General features: G+C 32.1%; 1 protein-coding gene across 1 annotated transcript in view; it reads right to left on the bottom strand.

The window, feature by feature from the left end:
- Nucleotides 1-496: 496 nt before the first annotated feature.
- The window catches only part of LOC140054276 (1-aminocyclopropane-1-carboxylate synthase-like protein 1), a 73,794-nt gene continuing 54,110 nt past the window's right edge, over nt 497-20,180 (bottom strand). The window contains exons 5-12 of the mRNA XM_072099209.1: nt 4,820-4,917; nt 4,631-4,708; nt 3,370-3,470; nt 2,694-2,835; nt 1,970-2,111; nt 1,439-1,581; nt 1,073-1,226; nt 497-589 (exon numbers count right to left, since the gene is read on the bottom strand). Coding sequence (XP_071955310.1) covers nt 543-589; nt 1,073-1,226; nt 1,439-1,581; nt 1,970-2,111; nt 2,694-2,835; nt 3,370-3,470; nt 4,631-4,708; nt 4,820-4,917 — 905 coding nt within the window. The 3' untranslated portion in view covers nt 497-542. The remainder of the gene's footprint in view (nt 590-1,072; nt 1,227-1,438; nt 1,582-1,969; nt 2,112-2,693; nt 2,836-3,369; nt 3,471-4,630; nt 4,709-4,819; nt 4,918-20,180) is intronic.

Genomic DNA, 20,180 nt, shown 5'->3' with positions numbered 1-20,180 from the left:
GATTTGTAATTTGTGCTATAGACAAAAATATCCACCGTATACCCACCATCTTTTTTCACTTTCTAGGGAGTCACCAGGCATGTTATTACATTATCTGAAACTACCTAACTACTAAAAAAACTCTGGTTTTTATAGCAGAATTTTTCCAAATTTTATATTTAACCATTTTAAGGGAAATTCATGTTTTTTCATGTTACACATATTTGATTTATGTACAATTAACCAAATATTATATTTAAAATTCATGCCAGTACCGAAGCTATAAAATTATCATATCTGTTGGAGCAGTACATTCTGCCTGCTTGGCCTATATTCTAACTCTAGAAATCATCACATGCTGAAAATTACTTTTTTAAAGTATTCCCCAATAGGTTCAGTACTACCACAGAGTATGGCAAATATCTCAAGCAAATGACGAATTAACTCTCTGACGCAAAACTATTTTAAAAGACCATATTAAAATTATCATACAATCGATAGTACTTTTTACACTTAAAACATTTTGATTCTTGAGTTGTTTTATAATCATGTGATGTGTAGGTTTAGCCTCGTTGAAGTTCAGAACAAACTTTCTTTATACGCTCCATACCTGAAAATAAATCATATGAATAATCATAATACTAATAATAATCATTTTAAATAATGTAAATTAATATGCAATAATCTGTTATTCAGAGTGTTCTTGGGAAAGTGTTTCAATTTAACTTTATTGTGTTTGTTTAAAAGTTTGTAAGAAAGCTCTGTCAAACTTTATGTGACAAATAATGTGATGTGCCCATATATGCACATGATGATGTAATTTCATTACCATATTTGGGCACATCACACTTTTTTTGTCAAACTAGTTTGATAGTGTAGACAGAAGGTGGTATGGGTTTAAAAGAAGGAAGACATTACTTAATGCCCTTAAAGTTTGTGGGAGAAAATAATGTCATGTTGTGCACTCAACTTGGCATGAGATATTTTAATTAACAAAACACAAAAGAATGAAATTCAGCCAGACCAAGATTACTCTAACGTCAGCAGTCCAAACTCCTATTTTTTAAATCTAATAGGAGTCAAGCTTACTTACTTAATTCAAGCTTAACTTTTTCATCTGCAAAAATAACACGGAACCAGCCAAATTCGTCACTAAAAAAAGCTTGACTTGGGCAGATGTAAACACCAGCTGCAATGAATTTCATCCACAGATCCTCTTCCATTTCTATGGTGTTTTCCTTAAGGAACTAGTAAAGACAAAGAATTTTAATCATAATGAGCGTGTTTGTTATTATTTATTTATACTGGTTAGATGTGTGCACGGGACCTACAGTTTATATTCTTTATCCGAAACACTTGTTTCACCACCAGAACCATGGAGCGAGTGAAGGTAACAGGGAAAGAGAAAATGCATGTATAAATTGAGTACAAAAATTGTAAAATATCAAAGTGTATGTACCTTCCTAAAATCACAATAGACATAAAGACCACTGCACGCCTCTAAATACGGGACACCTATAGATTTAAGTTCCCGGGTCACAATTTCATAACCTTCTTTCAACCTCTTCTGATTGGTTGGATAGTACACATTGTCTACCCAATCTGAAAAATAATTTTACCAAAAACAGTGATAATTTTAAAACTATTCTTTCAATAATTCATCAAAATTAAACAAAATGGCCTGAAGTTGTAGCATGACAAACAGAATCTGAATGTGATGTAGTGATGTGATAAAAAACAATGCCATTATTTTTATAGATCATTTTGTTAATTTTTTTTATTCAACCTTATTTATAGAGGGTGACTCTGAACAGCGTATGCTCACAATCAAGGGGCCCTCATGATGAGTTATGATAACTGTCTGTGTGTGACCGGGGTAACCCCCGAAAGATGTACTAGGTTCTTTAAAGTGCACATGAGCCAGATGTGTACACAGACCTACAGTACGGTTAATAATCCTTATCCTACCACCAGAGCGAGTGAGGTTTACCTTCATCTTTTAACATCTTGGACAGCATAATTTGGATAAATCCAGGTATCTGGGTAAAACGACATTGACTTAAAATCTGCTTGCGGACAACATCTGAAAAACCATAGTACAAACCAACACGCATCCCTGACATCGCAAAATCCTATGTAACAATTAAGATGGATATAATTGAAAATAATGAGCGTATAGATGTGCATGTGTGGGCGGGATCTCATATAATCGAAATTAAATAAAAGGATTAAGATTTTATGTCATTTAAACTTTTCTTTCCAGGGATGCAAATTTTTTTCTCGTAGGTAAGCGATGCAGAAATCATCAATTATTCATTATTTTTTATGTGAAAGAATTACAAGATAGCCGACTCCTTAAATATAATTTAACCTAACCCTCTAAATAATCTGTCTCACTATAAAGTATGAAAGAAGTTGCTCATGGGATTCGAACCCCATGGATCGACATGCAAAACCATTTGGCTACACAAAAGGCTTGTTTGTATTAGTGAAATGTAGTCAGGTAAATTCTTATATCACACCTAATGCAAACTCAATAAGTTTGCGAAATATAACTAACAAATAATTCATGTTTCTTGCATCGCTTAGATACAAAAAGTATATTACAAGGGATGGAATTTTGTATGTGGTTAAAAACGTGGTTGAATTCTCAAATTATCTGATAATTTTTTACTTTCTTGTACACCTAAATAGCACTTAGTACTTTACTTTACCTTACTAAAGCCCCAGATAAAATGTGTTCTTTCAGGGTCTGGTATATCTTCTGGTTTGAACTGAAGGATGCTGGTGGTTTGGACATCTTCAACAAAACCACCAGTCAGGTAAATCTCATCAAATATAATATGAAGTGAATGCCTGTCAAAAAGTAAGAAGACTATAATTTGGATGCACCTTTATCAACATATCAATTCTCAATTTTTATGCACAGTGCTTAGAGGTCTCACAAAAGGTGCTACATAGATCCAGAATATTAATATTAATTAACATATCCCTTTCACATCACCTAGCAAAACTCTAATGACCAATAAAAATGTTTATTATAAATGAATACATTATTATTAATATTATTGTTTAAAAAGTGTATGTGGATACAAGATCTTCAATATTTTGTACCCTATATAATTACCCATAGACATACTTTGAAAATATATAAGCCTGCAGTGAAGAAGGGATTGGAACTGAGAAAACATTTTTTTTTTGTAGTTTGAGAATAATCAATCATTAGAATACATTGCTACATGATTTAGTAAGTGCAACATCTGTGAAAGTGTTTGAAGCAAAATTGGTATTGGTCAAATAAGGACCATTCTGGGCTACGGTCACAAGAGACACATTAGCTATTTTATACTAAACTCACACCCAAAAAGTTTCATTATTAGTATAACATACTTATTACAGAACTTAAGACAAGCACTGATAACTTCTTTTGAATAAATGATACCAAGAGGATTTTGAGGATTCATGAGGAAAAGACCACGTACATTCAAATCCTGAAAAGAGAAGTGAGGATGGTTTTAGGCAATATTAGAGAGTATTTACAGAAAAAAAGTTAAAATAAAATCTTATATCTATAATACAGTGACCAAAGCCAAGAGAGGGGCCAGAATAAAGATTGGCCCGGGTCCAAAAAGTGGCCTGGCCCTGGTAAAGAGAGTGGCCGGGGCTAACGCCCGTATTCTTAAACCGGACTTTAGTCGTAGTTCGAGCTAAAACTTTAAAAATGACGTCATTTTAATTCATAAACCGAACTTCAACTAAATCGCCGACTAATTCAGGCCAACCTCGACTAAATCAAAACGGATTTTGATCGATTTTTTTAGTCCTGGAGGGGGCAGGCTAAATGGTTGACTAAATGGTTTTTAAACGATGTTTATGAAAAACGTAACAGTCATTGAGTTGTTGAGTTGAAGAATGAAATATCTATTTTTATATTAGCTTAATTAAATATACATTGGTATATGTTATAATAATGAAAATCATCTTTATTTACAACCGCTGTATACAAATTACATTATTTTCTTAGCGCAAGTCGTGGTTCGTCGCAATCATACTTTGTTGGAGGCCTAAAAAATATGAAAGTTACCGTACCGCCATGGTTCCTAAATATAATATTTCGAAGATTTTGTTTGTTGTTAATCAAAAGTACTTCACTGTTAAATTAATACTGATCTTGTTCTAATAATTAACGATTAAAATTATTTTTCATGTATATAGTCCTGATGCGTAAAAAGTGTTGTAAGAAAATGGAAAGTGATATCAGTGCGCAAAATATCGTCTGCTCCTCAAATACTCTCTTGTCATTGGCCAATGTATAGCCTTTGTTACCCAGACGTGTGCAACTCGACTAAAAGCTCGACTTCATTAAGTCGAACTGCAAACTTCGACTACTTCGTTTTTTAATCGAATTTGAAGTACAGTAATAGCTCGAACTATGAGTTTTTCAAGTCGAACTTCGAACTACAACTAAAGTCCGGTTTAAGAATACGGGCGTAAGAGAGCTAGTGGGCAAAGCCAAGATAGTGGCCTGGGTCAAGAGAGCGGCCGGAGCCAAGAGAGTGGTCAGGGTCAAGGGAGCCGAAATGTAGGCACTGATTGATTTACTGATTGGATGACTACTTTCTATTGGTGGATATAATGTAAACCAACTGACCTTTGACCTGGCATCTTTTAAACATTTCTCAAGTTTTTCAGGTGTTAGTTCATACTGTTGAGTTTCATTTTCTTCTATCTGTAATAAAGGTGATATCATTTAAATTTATTCAGTATTTCGAAAACATGATTTAATCTGAATGAAAGAGAATACAATAAATCTTGATCCCCACTATCAATTTTAACTCACTTTTGAATACAGATGAACAGGGAAGATGTCAACTTTGGCTCTGAGACAAGAGTCTGTAAGTAGGCCCCCATAGTATGGAGCTGGTGTCAACCACACATCTTCAAGATAAAAATAAATAAAAGAACTAAAATCAAGAGCAAAAAAAACAAAATCAAATCAAAACTTAGGAATGTACACAAAAATCTAGTTTTTGTCCACTTTTCTATTTCAGAAATTAAACTTTCCAGGTCTAGAAAATATTAATATTTCTTGTATTTTAGACATGTCTGATCCATTAATGTCAGGATGTGAGATTGTGAGTTTGAATCCAACTCTCGCCGAATTACTTGTATCCTTAGGCAAAACTCTTGCCCAAAGTGAAACTTAACTTGATTTTACACAAATAACAAAAATGTAACACATTTTCACAGCCACATTTAAAAATGGCACCCAAATTGCCCTACAGTATCTCTGTAACCCTTTGGTCTGTCAACAAAGATATTGGTCTGAAAATTAAACTCGGAATATATATTTTGACCAATTGTAACAGGAAATGAATTGATGTATAAGCATTAATATTTATTTTATTATGTATCAGCAATTATTTGTGGTAGGGATTAATAAATATTATTATCACTTTAGTTTCTTGAATATCTAATTATCTAATTCACATATTTGGTTTTTATATATTTTATATTATTTATTATATTTATTTATTTACTTTATTTCAAAACCCAACCAACAGCAACAAAAAATTTGCCAATAACAGGAGGGTTAACATACAAAACAAAACGGATACAAATACAAGAACAAATGCCTAAATAATAAGGTACACCTAGCATTTGAACATTATGATAAACTTAAAACTTCTTAAACTGATTCAATGAATATGAAAAAATATCAAGGCAGTTCTTTAAGTAAAAGAGAATTATATAATTTACTTAATCTAATTATATACACATTTATTTATATAAACAACTTCAGACATAAGTAAAAGTTAAACGTACACACATCTTGACTGTCAAGCTACCATTAGCTTCATTTTCTTTTTAGGGTATATTGGGCTGGAACAAAATAAGTATTGCCAGCCAATGTAATTGATAGTTTGATAGAACTGATATGGCTGTAAGTGTTTAATTGTTAATTATTTAAAAATAAATAATAAAATAATTTATAACAATGAATATGATGCATTGTATCATTTAATTATGTGATCAATACATACAGTATATATTTTTAAATTGTGGTTCAGGAATCCTTCAACATTGATTTGATCAGATTGGACCATTTAAGGTTTGGTGTGTGAGACCAGATATCCCATGCAACAGAACAAGATGATATACAAGGCGAGGTTGTGTTTGCTCACTGGAATTTGATTTCTTTCCCCACACAGCAGAAATAAAAACCCTAGAGTACAACATGGTATATTACAGGGGCGATCGCAGAACTATTTTAAGGGGGTTGCTCACAAGTCCAGGACCGTAAACAACAAGTTTTTGAGAAGCGAATTTTGTTAAAAGACACCCCTAGATGGCCGGAAATGGTAATCTCGCACGTAAAATTCACAATAAATGGCACCTATAATTAGCCGGAAATTACACTGTATATCGGGCTACCAAACAACAATACCACCATCGTATCAGCCTATTTTTTCTGCCGGTAAAACACACGTGACATTTTTAACGTCACAGGAAGTCTCCGACGAAGGTACTTCCGGTAAGCTAATAAATTCTGGCAATTATAAAAAATAAATACAAATTAATTATTATTATCAATTAATAATTTTAAAAAATTAGACAAAAAATATGAAGCTACTGCTATAAATATATTGAGCAAAACGTTCAATTGTATTATTTTGATCAATAAGTCAGTAAAACCACAATACCCAAAATTCATTTTCATTTATCCACTATAAACTGTACAACAGTGTTGCTTCAGAAATAAAAATATGATTGAAATTTGCAAAAAGAAGCAGTTAAACACTGTTATTTCAAAGTTTGGAGCGTCTGTAATTACTATTATATGGAAATTTGGCCCAGAAGATAAATAGGGTACTACGGAAATGCTTAAATGATGGGGAATCCCCGGCAAAATGCAATAATTATGGACAAATCAACGACCCATATGACAGGGTTTTCCACGAACACAGTGTGTAGTGGCCTTTCGTACCTTCTCATGATGCACACAAGCAATCCAAACAGTCAGAAATTCATTCTGAGCATATTCAGAAATATATCAACAACAAAATACAGCCGGCGATAAATTGTGCGCGGTATTGTAATGCTGGTCAATTTTACGCTGCAGTCTGTCAATTTACATAGGCTCTTCCAAAACTGGACTAGCATGAAATTAAGGGTGTTGCCCGGGCAACTGGGCCAACCCCCCTGCGTCCGCCCCTGTATTATTAATATTTATCACAGTGTTACAATATTCTGATAATGTCATTGATCCAAACAATCACAAGATATCATATACCAGGGGCAGACGCAGGGGTGTTGCCCCAGTTGCCCGGGCAACACCCTAAATTTCATACTAAATGTTTTTTTCTGCCACTAATTAAAATTTAGATCCCATTTCATCATATTATATATTAACTATTAACGTTATAGAAGTCCAAGATTGGAAAAAACTATAGGCATATGTAAATTGACAGACTGCAGCGCAAAATTAACCAGCAGTCAACAATACCGTGCATAATTTACCGGCGCACAGCGGGCCAGAATCAATTCAAAGTGTGCCAAAAGTCCAAAATGGTAAATGTGACAATCCAAACTTTTTAATATTGAATTAGGAGAAGACATCTTAAATTATACAAATCCACTAATCATTTTATATTTTGTAATTTTTAATAGTGTCTTGTAACCATGGAAACTTGAATAAACCATGACATTTCACTTAAAATGAGCAAAAACAACAGTTTTGATAAATTCGCTGTTATTTTTTCTAGAAAAAAGCAATGGATTTGATACTGCATAGAATTGTTGTCTGTTATTAATCATATTAGGCAGTAAAATTAAAATTTCCATTATTGCTTTATTTTGGGGTTAAAAGGCACCAAATATAGCAAAAAAATACCAAAAAATCGTATATTTTAAGTAAAACTACTAAAATAGTTTGGATTCGCGTCGATTCGCGCGCTAATTTTGACATTAATATTTCGAGCAAAGCTTGAGCTTTACGTTAATACCAAATTTGGCTGCGACAATTTGCGACATTGCATATAGGAAGCGATTTAAATGTCCGTATACGTGCCGTTTTAAAATAAATGCATTCATTGACACATTAATGTACCGCAATCGCACGAACTTGACGAAGAGAAAACCTTTCCATGGCGCGTCTGTATTGGAAAAGGGAATATTACCAGTGTGAGAATAAGTATTCATAAGTGTAGGTACACGTAACATGGACTCCATATCAAAATACAACTTTTGAAGCTGTTTATTCGGCTGGTTTAATTACCTACATTGAACTAGCCTGCGATGTATGTTAAGTTAAGTTAAGTTAAGTGAAGAAGCCTACAGCTATAGGACTCTCTCCACTACACAAATGGAGTAGGTGCTTCGAAATGCTAATTCATATTGGGTACAGAATAAAAAAGTTGTGTATTTTGTCTGATAGTGAAAAAGCTATCGTTGCCGATATGAAGAAAAAAAAACACGATCGATTTAAAGAAGAAATATGACTGAAAGTAAATGAACCTAAATAGGGTTCAGGACAACATAAGTAATGTATTTCAGTCATTTAAACCCTAACTTGTAACATGCAATAAAAACATATTTTCAATATTAAAATATTATTCACACAATCAGAAAACAGTATTTGTAATGACATAATACTGTACATTAAAAAGATGGTTTCATTGAACTTTAAGTGGATCTTAAATAATTTAAGTACGTTTCAATCATGGATGCAAATTAATCACACATGATATTGCAATGAGAATTAAAGCCATCGTATCAAAGTTAGTATTTTATGACGTCTAATATATTAAGAAAATGTTCCAGTTGGATTTATTGGGTGTAGCAAGGAAGAGGGAAATGTTTATTCCACGATTCTCTGGGTAATAGAAACCCTTACACTTCCAATAGTGAATGTAATATTGATCGACTTAAGAATTACAAGGACATTCGTCTCAACCAATCAGAAAACACCATTTGTATTACGTCATACCTATTTAAAAATACTTCCATTAAATTCTACGGGTCTGAAAACCCCTTAGATCCTTTAAAAATTAACGTAATCAGTATTTATTCATGCGTATAGACTTTTGGCACACTTTGAACCAATTCTGGCCCACTGTGCGGCGGTCAGCGTTTTTGTTGTTTGTTGACTGCTTGGATTGCTTGTGTCCATGAGAAGGTACGAAAGGCCACTATACACTGTGTTCGAGGTAAATTCCGTCATATGGGTAGTTGATTTCTCCATAATCATGGTATTTTCCCCCATTCCCCATCAGTATTTCCATAGTACCATAATTATTTATCTTCATTTCCCTACGTAATAATTATGGACGTTCGAACTTTGAAAAAACAGTGTTTAATTGCTTCTTTCTGCAAATTTCGATCATATTTTCTTTTCTCGAGTGTGGTTGTACAGTTTATAGTGGATAAATGAAAATTAATTTTGGAAATTGTAATGACTTAGTAAACATTTATTTCAAAATAATACAATTTCAACGTTTTGCTCAATATAGCAGCAGCTTCACATTCTTTTCTAAATTGTTTTAGTTATTAATTAATAATAATTAATTTGTATTAATTGATTTTAATTCATAGAATTTATTACATTACCGGAAGAACCTTCGTCGGAGACCTCCTCTGACCTTCGCATTGAATGCAAAAAAATGTTTTCCTATTATTTATCGCATGTGTTTTACCAGCGGCAAAAACAGGCCTGATACGACCTGTTTGCTACTGTAGCCCGATATAGAGTGTCGTTTCTATTTATTGTGAATTTTACGTGCGAGACTACCATTTCTGGCCATCTAGGTGTGTCATTTAACAAAAATTCCCTGCTGCAAATACCGTCAGTATCTACGGCCCTCTGAGGACTCTTGGGCAACCCCCTTAAAATAGTCCTGCGACCGCCCCTGTTTACTATAACATGGTCAGTAACTATTGATTATACTATAGTGATATAAAGAATAACATTATAACTAAGTTCAAACATAAAAACCCATTCTCTACAATTTGGTTATGATAAAAGAGAGATACAATAATGCGCTACCTAGTTCACGGTGAATGTCCTCTCGTGGATGGTCTTTAGGCCTAGTCTAGCTAGGCTTAGTTTTGTAGGCCTAGCTGGTAAACATCGGTAACGTACGAACATCGTACGCTAGCTATAGTCCTAGCCTGATGTTGTATATAGTTGCTGAATTTTTGTCTTTCTGTTTTTGCCACAACCTGTTGATACAAATTGGGGAAAACCCGATATTTTCGCTGAAAGGTTAGGAGTTTTCCATTTGTTTTGGCTTAACAATCGATCGAAAAGTGGGTGAGATACAGAAAAAAAGAAGAAAATATCAATCCTGAGCAATGCATGTTGGGATTTAAATTATTAGAATTGAGTTATTTTTCACATTTTTAACCGTTTAAAGACAAAAATTGTTATCTCAATATGACCATATAGTATTTATTTTTACATTAAATGTAGTTAGATTAGATAAAAAAACGTAGGGAATGGGACTTTAATACCTGGATCCATAACACCAAATTCATGTATTACCTTCAACAAGGACAATAGGGCAAAGCTGTATTAAAAAGAGTAAAAATGCATTGATAATCACAACTTATTACGTTTGTAGTCATAAAGCAGAATAAGAGAAATTATCGAAACATTGAGATATACCTCCATGATCGAACGGTACTGTTACAAAATAATGAACAATAAACAACAACAACAATAACAACTTTCATTCGTTGTAATAAATACATTGTTACAACTTTCATATTATTAGAACGTATACAATATATCACCTTAATTAAAGTATTGGCAAAAAATCACATCTTAAAGAAAGAAACGACAACAACTAATCATCTGCCGAAACCAATTCATTATATGCTTCACCTTATATGCAAATTTACACGATTGCCAGTCAAACAGTATCAATGCAATGTGACAGTGCGCCACCAATAGTATTTGTAAAAAGATATTTTGCAAAACTTCCCGATTTATCACACAATATTAGAAATGCACGTGTTATATTATCTTCCTGCATCACAACTTACATTATTAATCATTATCCTTTTGAATTAAACATGTTTTGTTTTCTGTTAATACGTTATACTGAAGGTTTGGAGTCCTACTAACAGCCATGAGCATTGGTTGAGGTTTTGATAGAACAGGCGTTTTTTCATTTATTTCAATATAGGGAAGAATATTTAATCGCAATAATAACATAAGAGCAGAGTAAAACCATATACATGACATATTCACAGAAAGCCAAGTAAAGTAAAAGAATATAAATAAAAATAAAGTATTTGACCAATCACAAGCGATGCATTATTTGAACTCTAGTTAGTCGATCGGTAATAGTAGGCCTATCCTTATACATTTATATTTAAGACATTTTAAAATTTAATATCTAAGCTTATATAAAACAAACACAAATTTAAACAAAAATAAAATAATCTTTGGATAAATTTGGGATTTATAAAATGGGTTTAAGATGGAGACTTTCAAACGTAAAACAAAAATAATTGTTGTTTTGTGACTGTTAGTGTTAAGCCCTCGATCACTGTTCCTCATTAATACGTACATCGGCTAGTTATATTATAATCTAGCTACCACATTGTATCACTGATCAAAGAGGAGGGCTAACTAAACTATATAAAAGCACTTTTAAATAAAAGCAGTTTTCACTCTGGCATCATTTATTTTATTATAAGACCCATGTAAGACCATGGGATGGTGGAGGCATTTTTTATGCCATGGCAGATTATTTCCTAATTCCAACATTTGAAATGAATACAAACAGTAACACAACAAGTATTTATTTCAAAGGGTAAATATTAAATAAATTAATAGTCCTCCTACAGACTAGACTAATAGTGCATAATTCAGTTTTATCTGCTATATACTGACTGTACATAAAGAAACAAGTCTCCTTTGCAAATAATTGTCTTGATTTTTGTTATCTTTCAGACTGATTCTCGGAGAATAATGCCAAAGTAGAAGCGAGTTGCTTGAACAACAAATAAAAAATAAATAAAAGTTTGAATAGATGTACTAAACAATTAATTAAACACGGTAGGGTATGTGGGACATAAGACCTCAGCGAGGTAACGTCCTTACCCCATTAGATGATAAATGAAGCATCTTATTAATATATCAAAACAATTAAAGTAAAAAGGGGTTGTACTTTTTTCCCGAATATTGTGTTGAATTGCCTATTATTTTAGGTCCTAGTTTAACATCATAACATACTGTACAGTAGTCTGATGAGAGTTTTAACTTGTTTTGTTGCAATCATGAATTCCTATTACAATACTGTAGCGTAATGCTATGTAGCATTTCCCTGCTAACATTTAATTTTCTCACTAGTTTGCATAGTATTAGTGTAGCATTCACCCACTAGCATTCGAATGCTAGTGTAGCATTCACCCACTAGTATTCGAATGCTAGTGTAGCATTCACCCACTAGCATTCGAATGCTAGTGTAGCATTCACCCACTAGCATTCGAATGCTAGTGTAGCATTCACCCACTAGCATTCGAATGCTAGTGCTATCATTCGCATGCTTAAGCTCATTTAAATAATTCGGCTCCCTGGAAGGCTTAGCGAAGGCTTAGCGAATGCTAAGAAGCATTCGAAGGCTAAATTCAATCATTGAATACTTATATACCACTAGTATTCGAATGCTAAGTATAGCCCTTCGAATGCCAATAATAGCATTCCAGGAGTAGCATTCGAATGCTAGTAAGCAAAGGCATTCAGCTTTGGTAAGGGTCACCCTAAACTGACATCATTATCGCACCTAAACTAGATCCAGTTCATCATTTACCAACGCTAGTTTAATCTTGTAAGAAATTCATAAAACATATTTCTACCAAAAACAAAAAAAAGAACACCCTAGTGCTATAACGTTGCTGATAAAACATTAGGATTACGTAATGGGAAAACCCCACCGCACTGTAAGCAATGCTTAAAATGAGGTCCAAATAAAACGAACATCCGATAGTAAGACAAAACAGAAGAAATACAATTTTTATGTATTATATTATGATGTTATACAATGCGTAACACTTAAAAGTGTGTATTAAGCAAAATCGCATAGTTAAATATTAACAGCAGAAAAAAAAAATCATTGTTCAGAGAAAGTACACAGGTTGAACGTCACTATAAGTCTATAAAAGATTGAAAGGAAGTGATCAAAGATTCATCCAATCAAAGTTAAGACCCAACACCATACAAAACATAAAGAGGACCAAAGATTCATCCAAAATTAAGATCATCCACCGTCAAACGATTCATAAAGGGGACCAATATTCATTCAATCACAGTTAAGATAATCCTTAACGCAATACAACCCCCAAACTTAGCTTTGCCATGTTGTAAGTTAATGGCGTTGAGGAGAAAAATGGAAAAAAAAAAGAGTAGAGTACAAACAATTATAAAAAACATCAAAAAACTAATCAACATTAAGCAACAAGTCAGAAATGAAAAAAAAAAAAGAAGTAAACAGTTATCATTTTTCTTATAAACGTCAACCGTAAGGATCGGAGGGTCCAGGAAGCAATCAGCCTGCTGTTAAAGGGGTGGGAATATATACAAGAAAGTTCATAAAAACTAAGAAAATAATAATTGAAAAGATATTTACAATTTAAACTAATAGTACACAAATCTGGGAGATTTCCCTAAAAAAGCTCATATTATCTAAAGCCTCTTTCACACCTACTCTGGTTTATTTATTTTCAGGTGTGAAAGACCCTGAAAAAGACGAACAGCCTGAATTCAATATATCGATTTGAAGTTGTGACAACAAAATAATAAAGTGCATTGTTATCAATTATGCATATAACATAATGGCTTTGATAATGATGTTGACATATATTTCCATAAAAAATTAACAAGCTTCGACTTAAATTTTGATTTGATCTTTCCGGTAACTGTTGTGAGTTGTTTATTGGCTGACCTGGCAATGCTGTTCCACTTGAGTATTTTGAACTTCCTGTACAACAACCATTGCTTCTTCAAAGCCATTATGATATGTGCATAATTGATAATTCGTTTATTTCTAATACTACATATTAGAAATAAACATATATTTATTAATCCTCCAACTTTATTATTATATTGAATTCGTCTTTCTTCTGTTAATACTTTTTATTAAAGTTTTGAGGTTCATCCTACCAACCAGTTTTGTATTTTTTAGTCTTAATCACTTCTCTATTTAACCCAGAAAATGGGGTTTCTTTTAAATTATAAATATAAAATAAGTTCAAAATAAATAAAACGTTCAGTACAAAGTCATACAGTAATTGTTATTATTTTTTTTTGTTCCAATACTTTCAGATTAAATCTAGACACAGGAAAATCATTTTGCATTCAAAGTTTGTATACTCACTTCTGTTTATACAATCTATACAAAATTAATGAAGCCCTTTTCCACAAAATTTGACAGCCATTCATAGAAATCACATCCCTATTTTTTAATATCAAATAATGACTTTTTCCAAGTTAGTTATCAAGATGGTATTAAATGGTTTAAAACTAGTAACAATTATTTGTGATGTTGTATTAATGATGTACAGTACGTTACTTGGGTTAGATTCAACACTACCATCATTTAAGCATGGTTCCCACTAGGACGCAATCGTAAAGACGTAAGCACAACACAAGAACTGTCGCTTGTCATTGGTCATCTCAGCTTACAGCCTTGCGTTGCGTCCTAGCTAGAACCAAACTTTATTATCAGTTATACTTCATACAGTTTGACAGTGTCTTTATTCAATATAAGGATGATATAAATAAAAGTATTAAAAGTAGAAATAAATAAATAAATTCATGCCAGCCCTAGTGAGCATAACACAGTAATATGCAATGAATTAGTTTAAAAGGTATATAATATTTGAAAAGGTATATAACGTTTTAAAAGGTACGGTATATAACATTTAAAAAGGTATATAACATTTAAAAAGGTATATAACGTTTTAAAAGGTATATAACGTTTAAAAAGGTATATAACATTTAAAAAGGTATATAACATTTAAAAAGGTATATAACATTTAAAAAGGTATATAACGTTTTAAAAGGTACGGTATATAACATTTAAAAAGGTATATAACGTTTTAAAAGGTACGGTATATAACATTTAAAAAGGTATATAACATTTAAAAAGGTATATAACATTTAAAAAGGTATATAATATTTGAAAAGGTATATAACGTTTTAAAAGGTACGGTATATAACATTTAAAAAGGTATATAACATTTAAAAAGGTATATAACATTTAAAAAGGTATATAACATTTAAAAAGGTATATAACATTTAAAAAGGTATATAACATTTAAAAAGGTTTTACAACATGTAGGCCTATACCGTAAAACCTCAAAAAGCAGCCCATGGGCTTCTTCTTTTTTTAGTGCTCTTGGGTGGGCTTGTTTTCGTGATGGGCTTCTTTTCGAGATGGGCTTCTTTTCGAGATGGGCTTCTTTTCGAGAGTACTTTTGCAAACTGTAGAGAGGGCTTCTTTTCGAAATGAATGCTGTCAATTTTGTGAATTTCTACTACAATAATATGACTTTTGAGACATTTTTTCAACCATGAAATTATGTTTAATATACCAATTAAAAAACAGTTAGTCAGATGACTAGCTTATTTCATATGAATGTACGTAGTTTAGTTAAACATTTTAATGACGTTAATAATTTCTTAAGTGCTATAAATCATACTTTTAAAGCATTATGTTTCACAGAAACTATTTTTAACTAAACCAAAACCAACTTTTCTTTTTATAATATTTCTAGATATAGGTTTACTGCAATCTTCAAGAAGTAAAAGACATGGGGGCGGTGTAACCATATACTTGGACCAGAGGTTTCAACACACGTTACGTAATGATCTCAGTTCTATTATTTCCTCTAACTCTGAATCTATTTTTGTTGAATTAAATGCTAAACCTCAAAATATAGTACTGAGTGTAATTTATCGTCCCCCTGATCTCCCATTAAACTCTTTTAATTCCAACATTTCTAGCTTTTCATCTTAGAACTATAGGATTATCATCTATGCTGCCTTTGATGAAAATAATATTTCCACACGTCCAATCAAATGACGTCATGATCAATAAAACAATAAAATCGTTGTATTGTAACGATATTATTGCTCTTACTAATCATGACGTCATTTGATTGGACGTGTGGAAATATTATTTTCATCAAAGACAGCATAGATGATAATCCCATAGTTCTAGGATGAAAACTTTTTAAAATCTTTTGTTTTAGGTATGGAAAATGCATATTTATCTTTTTATCGTCGATCGTTATCGCCCTAGTGTAAATGGGCCTTTAAACTTCGATTTGTAGCGGGGAAATGGCGAAATGGAGGAGTCGCCTATACATTCAAAGAAAACGAGTAGGCAAGCTGAGCTTGTGTTCACAACTAGAAACTTTATTTGTATTGACTATTATTCCTTTAATTAGACAATTATTTTACAAACTAATCTTAGGCCTTACTTTAGAAAATTTATGTTTACGACTCGGGAGTTAAAAATGCACACGCCGCCATTTTATGGCTTTGTTTGACAGTGCGCGCGCAAAAATATGCGCACTCATGGCAATTTTGTAAACGCTTAAAATTGCCTGAAACGTAGTCTTATTTCATAGAAAATAAATTTTGAAAATGTTAAGCGCGCGTACGCATGCATGCGCACGTAATTGTATTGCCATATGATGATGTAAGCCCTGAAATTTACGAGTACCAAATTTTATTTAATTGTGATTCATGGTTGTGAAGATATGATTACAAACGTGATTTCGTTAAATCGTGAGTAGACCGCGTAATTTTTTATTGCGCACCGTGAAAACATAACCACATCGATTCCTGGCCATAGGGAATATACTGTGAAAAATTGACCTAGCTAGATTAAACTGATATCAAGATAAGGTCAGAAAGCGATAAAACGCATAGTGATACCGGACCGACAGACCGACAGACCGACCGACCGACATAGTGAACTATAGAGTCGCTTCCACGCGACTAAAAATAAACATTCTCTTTCATCATTTAAATATCATTATAAAAGCCTCTTGGTCTCAGTGTATGGTGAGTAGTCTCCTCTTTCCTTCTTTTTATATTTTTTGTATTGGATTTAAAGAGTTTAAAATGAATTGTAAATTATTTATATTTGGATTTACATAATATATTCTATAATTTTTTACTATATTTCTTAATTTTATTTATTTATTTTGTTTTTAAATATTATTTTTTGATGCGTTCAACTTAACTCGGTCGGTCTGTAATCTGATCGACTCCTGTTACAATTAATGGTTTCTAACTTGAACGCTTCATTTGTTTTATCATTTTCGTATATTTATCTGTAATTATTGTTTAAGTGATAATTTTTCTCCCGTGTGCTTGTCTGGGTATCCAAACTAAATACTGATTAACGAAGGTGACCATATCCTAAAGTTTTCAACTTATTTGGTCACCTTCCACACTCATCATACTTTTTTTAAATCTGAATATTTAAGTAAAATATATATTGATGTGTGTGGAAAAGAATTAATAAACAAAACAAACAAACAAACTGTAGAGAGGTCTTCTTTTCGAAATGAATGCTGTAAATTTTGTGAATTTCTACTACAATAATATGACTTTTGAGACATTTTTTCAACCATGAAATTATGTTTAATATACTCAATTAAAAAACAATATAAAAAGCAAAAAAACAGTCCTATGATTCACCGTCAAATAAAACAAGAAATGCAATCAAGGTATGTTCATTGGATGGTGCTGATGTTGGACATGTTCCTGAATGTTTGGCTCAGATATTAAGAGCCATTGTCTGTAAAAATCAAAGATTTGGTGGCAGATGTAAAAAAATGGATTTCTCTCAAATTTTTACCATGAATAGACATTTCAATAAAAAGCATATCTACAACATTCATTTTAATTTTTAGCCTCCGTTGCCATGACAACGGTCAATTATCCAAATTTTGATGTTTTTGCCATTTTTCACAGATTTTCTATAGTGAAAAAGTACAAACTTGTATACTATTTTAACCAAAAATACTTACAGTATACAGTTTTTGTTTATAGCAGTGTAAACAACATGTATTGAGTTCCATTTAATGTAGAAAAAAAATAAATTACAAAATGGAGTTTGGTTGATACCATTATTTTAAAAAGGGGTGTTTTTAAAAAATATTTTTTTTATAAAAGTATACCTCATAAACGTACCTATAACTTCCAAAGTGGTGTTTTTAAATCAATGAGGTTTTTTAATTTGATAGTCAATAGGTTTGTCAACAATAATCACGAAAAAAACACTGGGGTAAATTTCGTACATAGGTTTTGTGTTGCCAGGAAAATATCAACAAACAAAACACATGAAACACAATTTAAATATGGCTAATTCAATAATAAAATGTATATATGGCTTGTCATAATGCTACTAGAGTCATACGAATAGTTTAGATAAAATAGGAGAATGTGTTGCCAGGTTTATTTCAATTAATTGCCAGAAAAACAGTATTTTGCATTGAAATATTTAGTTGATGGAAAATAATGTTAAACTTGGAAATAATTGAGTCAATGGTTTTTATAAATTTTTAAATCTATTTTGTGTAAAGAGATACAAAGACCTCCCAAAAAATCTGACCTTGTAAATAGGTCATTTGAGGTCAAAAGGGGTCAGAATGCAAAACAGGACAGGTCCCCACTTTACTACAACTATTAATGTTTGATCAAAATTTACAAGATAGTTCATAACAATTCTCAACAATTTTTATATTTTACCTATAGTGTTACCTTAGCAACCATTTCTATGTGTAACTAAGGAAAGTAATTTAAAAAAAAACGTAAAAAATTGCGTTTTTATAAATACAAAGAATTGATTGCATTTGTAATTTTTCCCAATTTGACTTCTACTGCATTCCATTAATGACAAACTTGACCTTGTAAATTCATTCATTTTGAGGTCAACATTTTACCATAGTAACTGTTTCTATGCGAACATTTAAAAAAAATAAGGGGTTTTTCATAAATACAAAACATTTTTTCTACATAGTTTTACATTTCTACTTTTTGCCAAATTTACTTTAAATACTGAATCCTAATAATCTCAGAAAGAAAGTCTTGACGAATCTGAATGAAGGTAAAAAAGCGTTTAGTGTTATCTTAAACCTGTTTATGTAACAAATGATATTTAAATATGGAGTTTCCTGAAAAAAAAAAAAATTTACATATTGAGGTAAAATGACATCAACGTTTTACCTATAGTGTATTGTAGCAACTGTTTCTATACGTAACTAAGTACAATATTTTTAATATGGGGTTTCATGACTACAAACAATTGAATACATAGCTTTACTAACTTCCCAAATTTACTTATCTACTGAATCCCAGAAAATGTCTGACCTTGTGAAAGGGTCATTTGTTGGGTCAAGTTATGTCAAAATGTATTATTTATGTTATCTTAGAACCTGTTTCTATGCGTAACTAAGGATAATTGTTTTTTTAAATACAGTTGAACCTCCCGTAAGTGGCCACCCTCGGGACCTGGAAAAGTGGCCGCTTACGGGCGGTGACCCCTTACGGGAGGTTCTGCCGATAAAGGGCCAAAATCACTTATTATGGCTATATACGATATTCTTAACGAAACGAGCGTCTCAATTTTCCAGCTAATTGTAGGCCTATTATTATTTATAATCAGGTGGTTTAGTATTTTTTAGCATTTTCAGACAAATTTTAAAAACTTTTATCATATGAAAAATGGTCGGTCAAAATCTGTGTAGTTTTCTCATCTCTTCACAGTAATGTTTTTAAAACCTCTTCAAAATAAAGCTAATATATAAAGAAATACAATAAACATGCACCTCTAATTCATAGGTCCATGCAATAAGTATCACATTTTTCGATTGGCCGCTTACAAAAAATCTCATTTTTAGTATAAAAAGGTGCCCGCAGCTGCTTACGGTAAGCACCAAATGCACTAATTAGATAGGAAGAACAAACAGGCTTTTCAAAGTGCGTCCGTTAAGGGAGGTGGCCGCTGTAAATAAAATATGGGGTTTTCATGAATAAAAATAATCACAGAAGAAAGTGCTTACGAATATGACCTTGTGAAACGGTAATTTGAAAATGCAAATAAGGCATGCCTGCTAATAATCTACAAATTTAAATTTGTATGAGATAAATATGCAAAATCTAAAGAATATCT

The sequence above is a fragment of the Antedon mediterranea genome, chromosome 7, assembly GCF_964355755.1.
Source record: "Antedon mediterranea chromosome 7, ecAntMedi1.1, whole genome shotgun sequence".
In the NCBI taxonomy this organism is placed as follows: Eukaryota; Metazoa; Echinodermata; class Crinoidea; order Comatulida; family Antedonidae; genus Antedon; species Antedon mediterranea.
The sequence above is the reverse complement of the archived record's forward strand: the minus strand, read 5'-3'. Positions and strand labels throughout refer to the sequence as shown.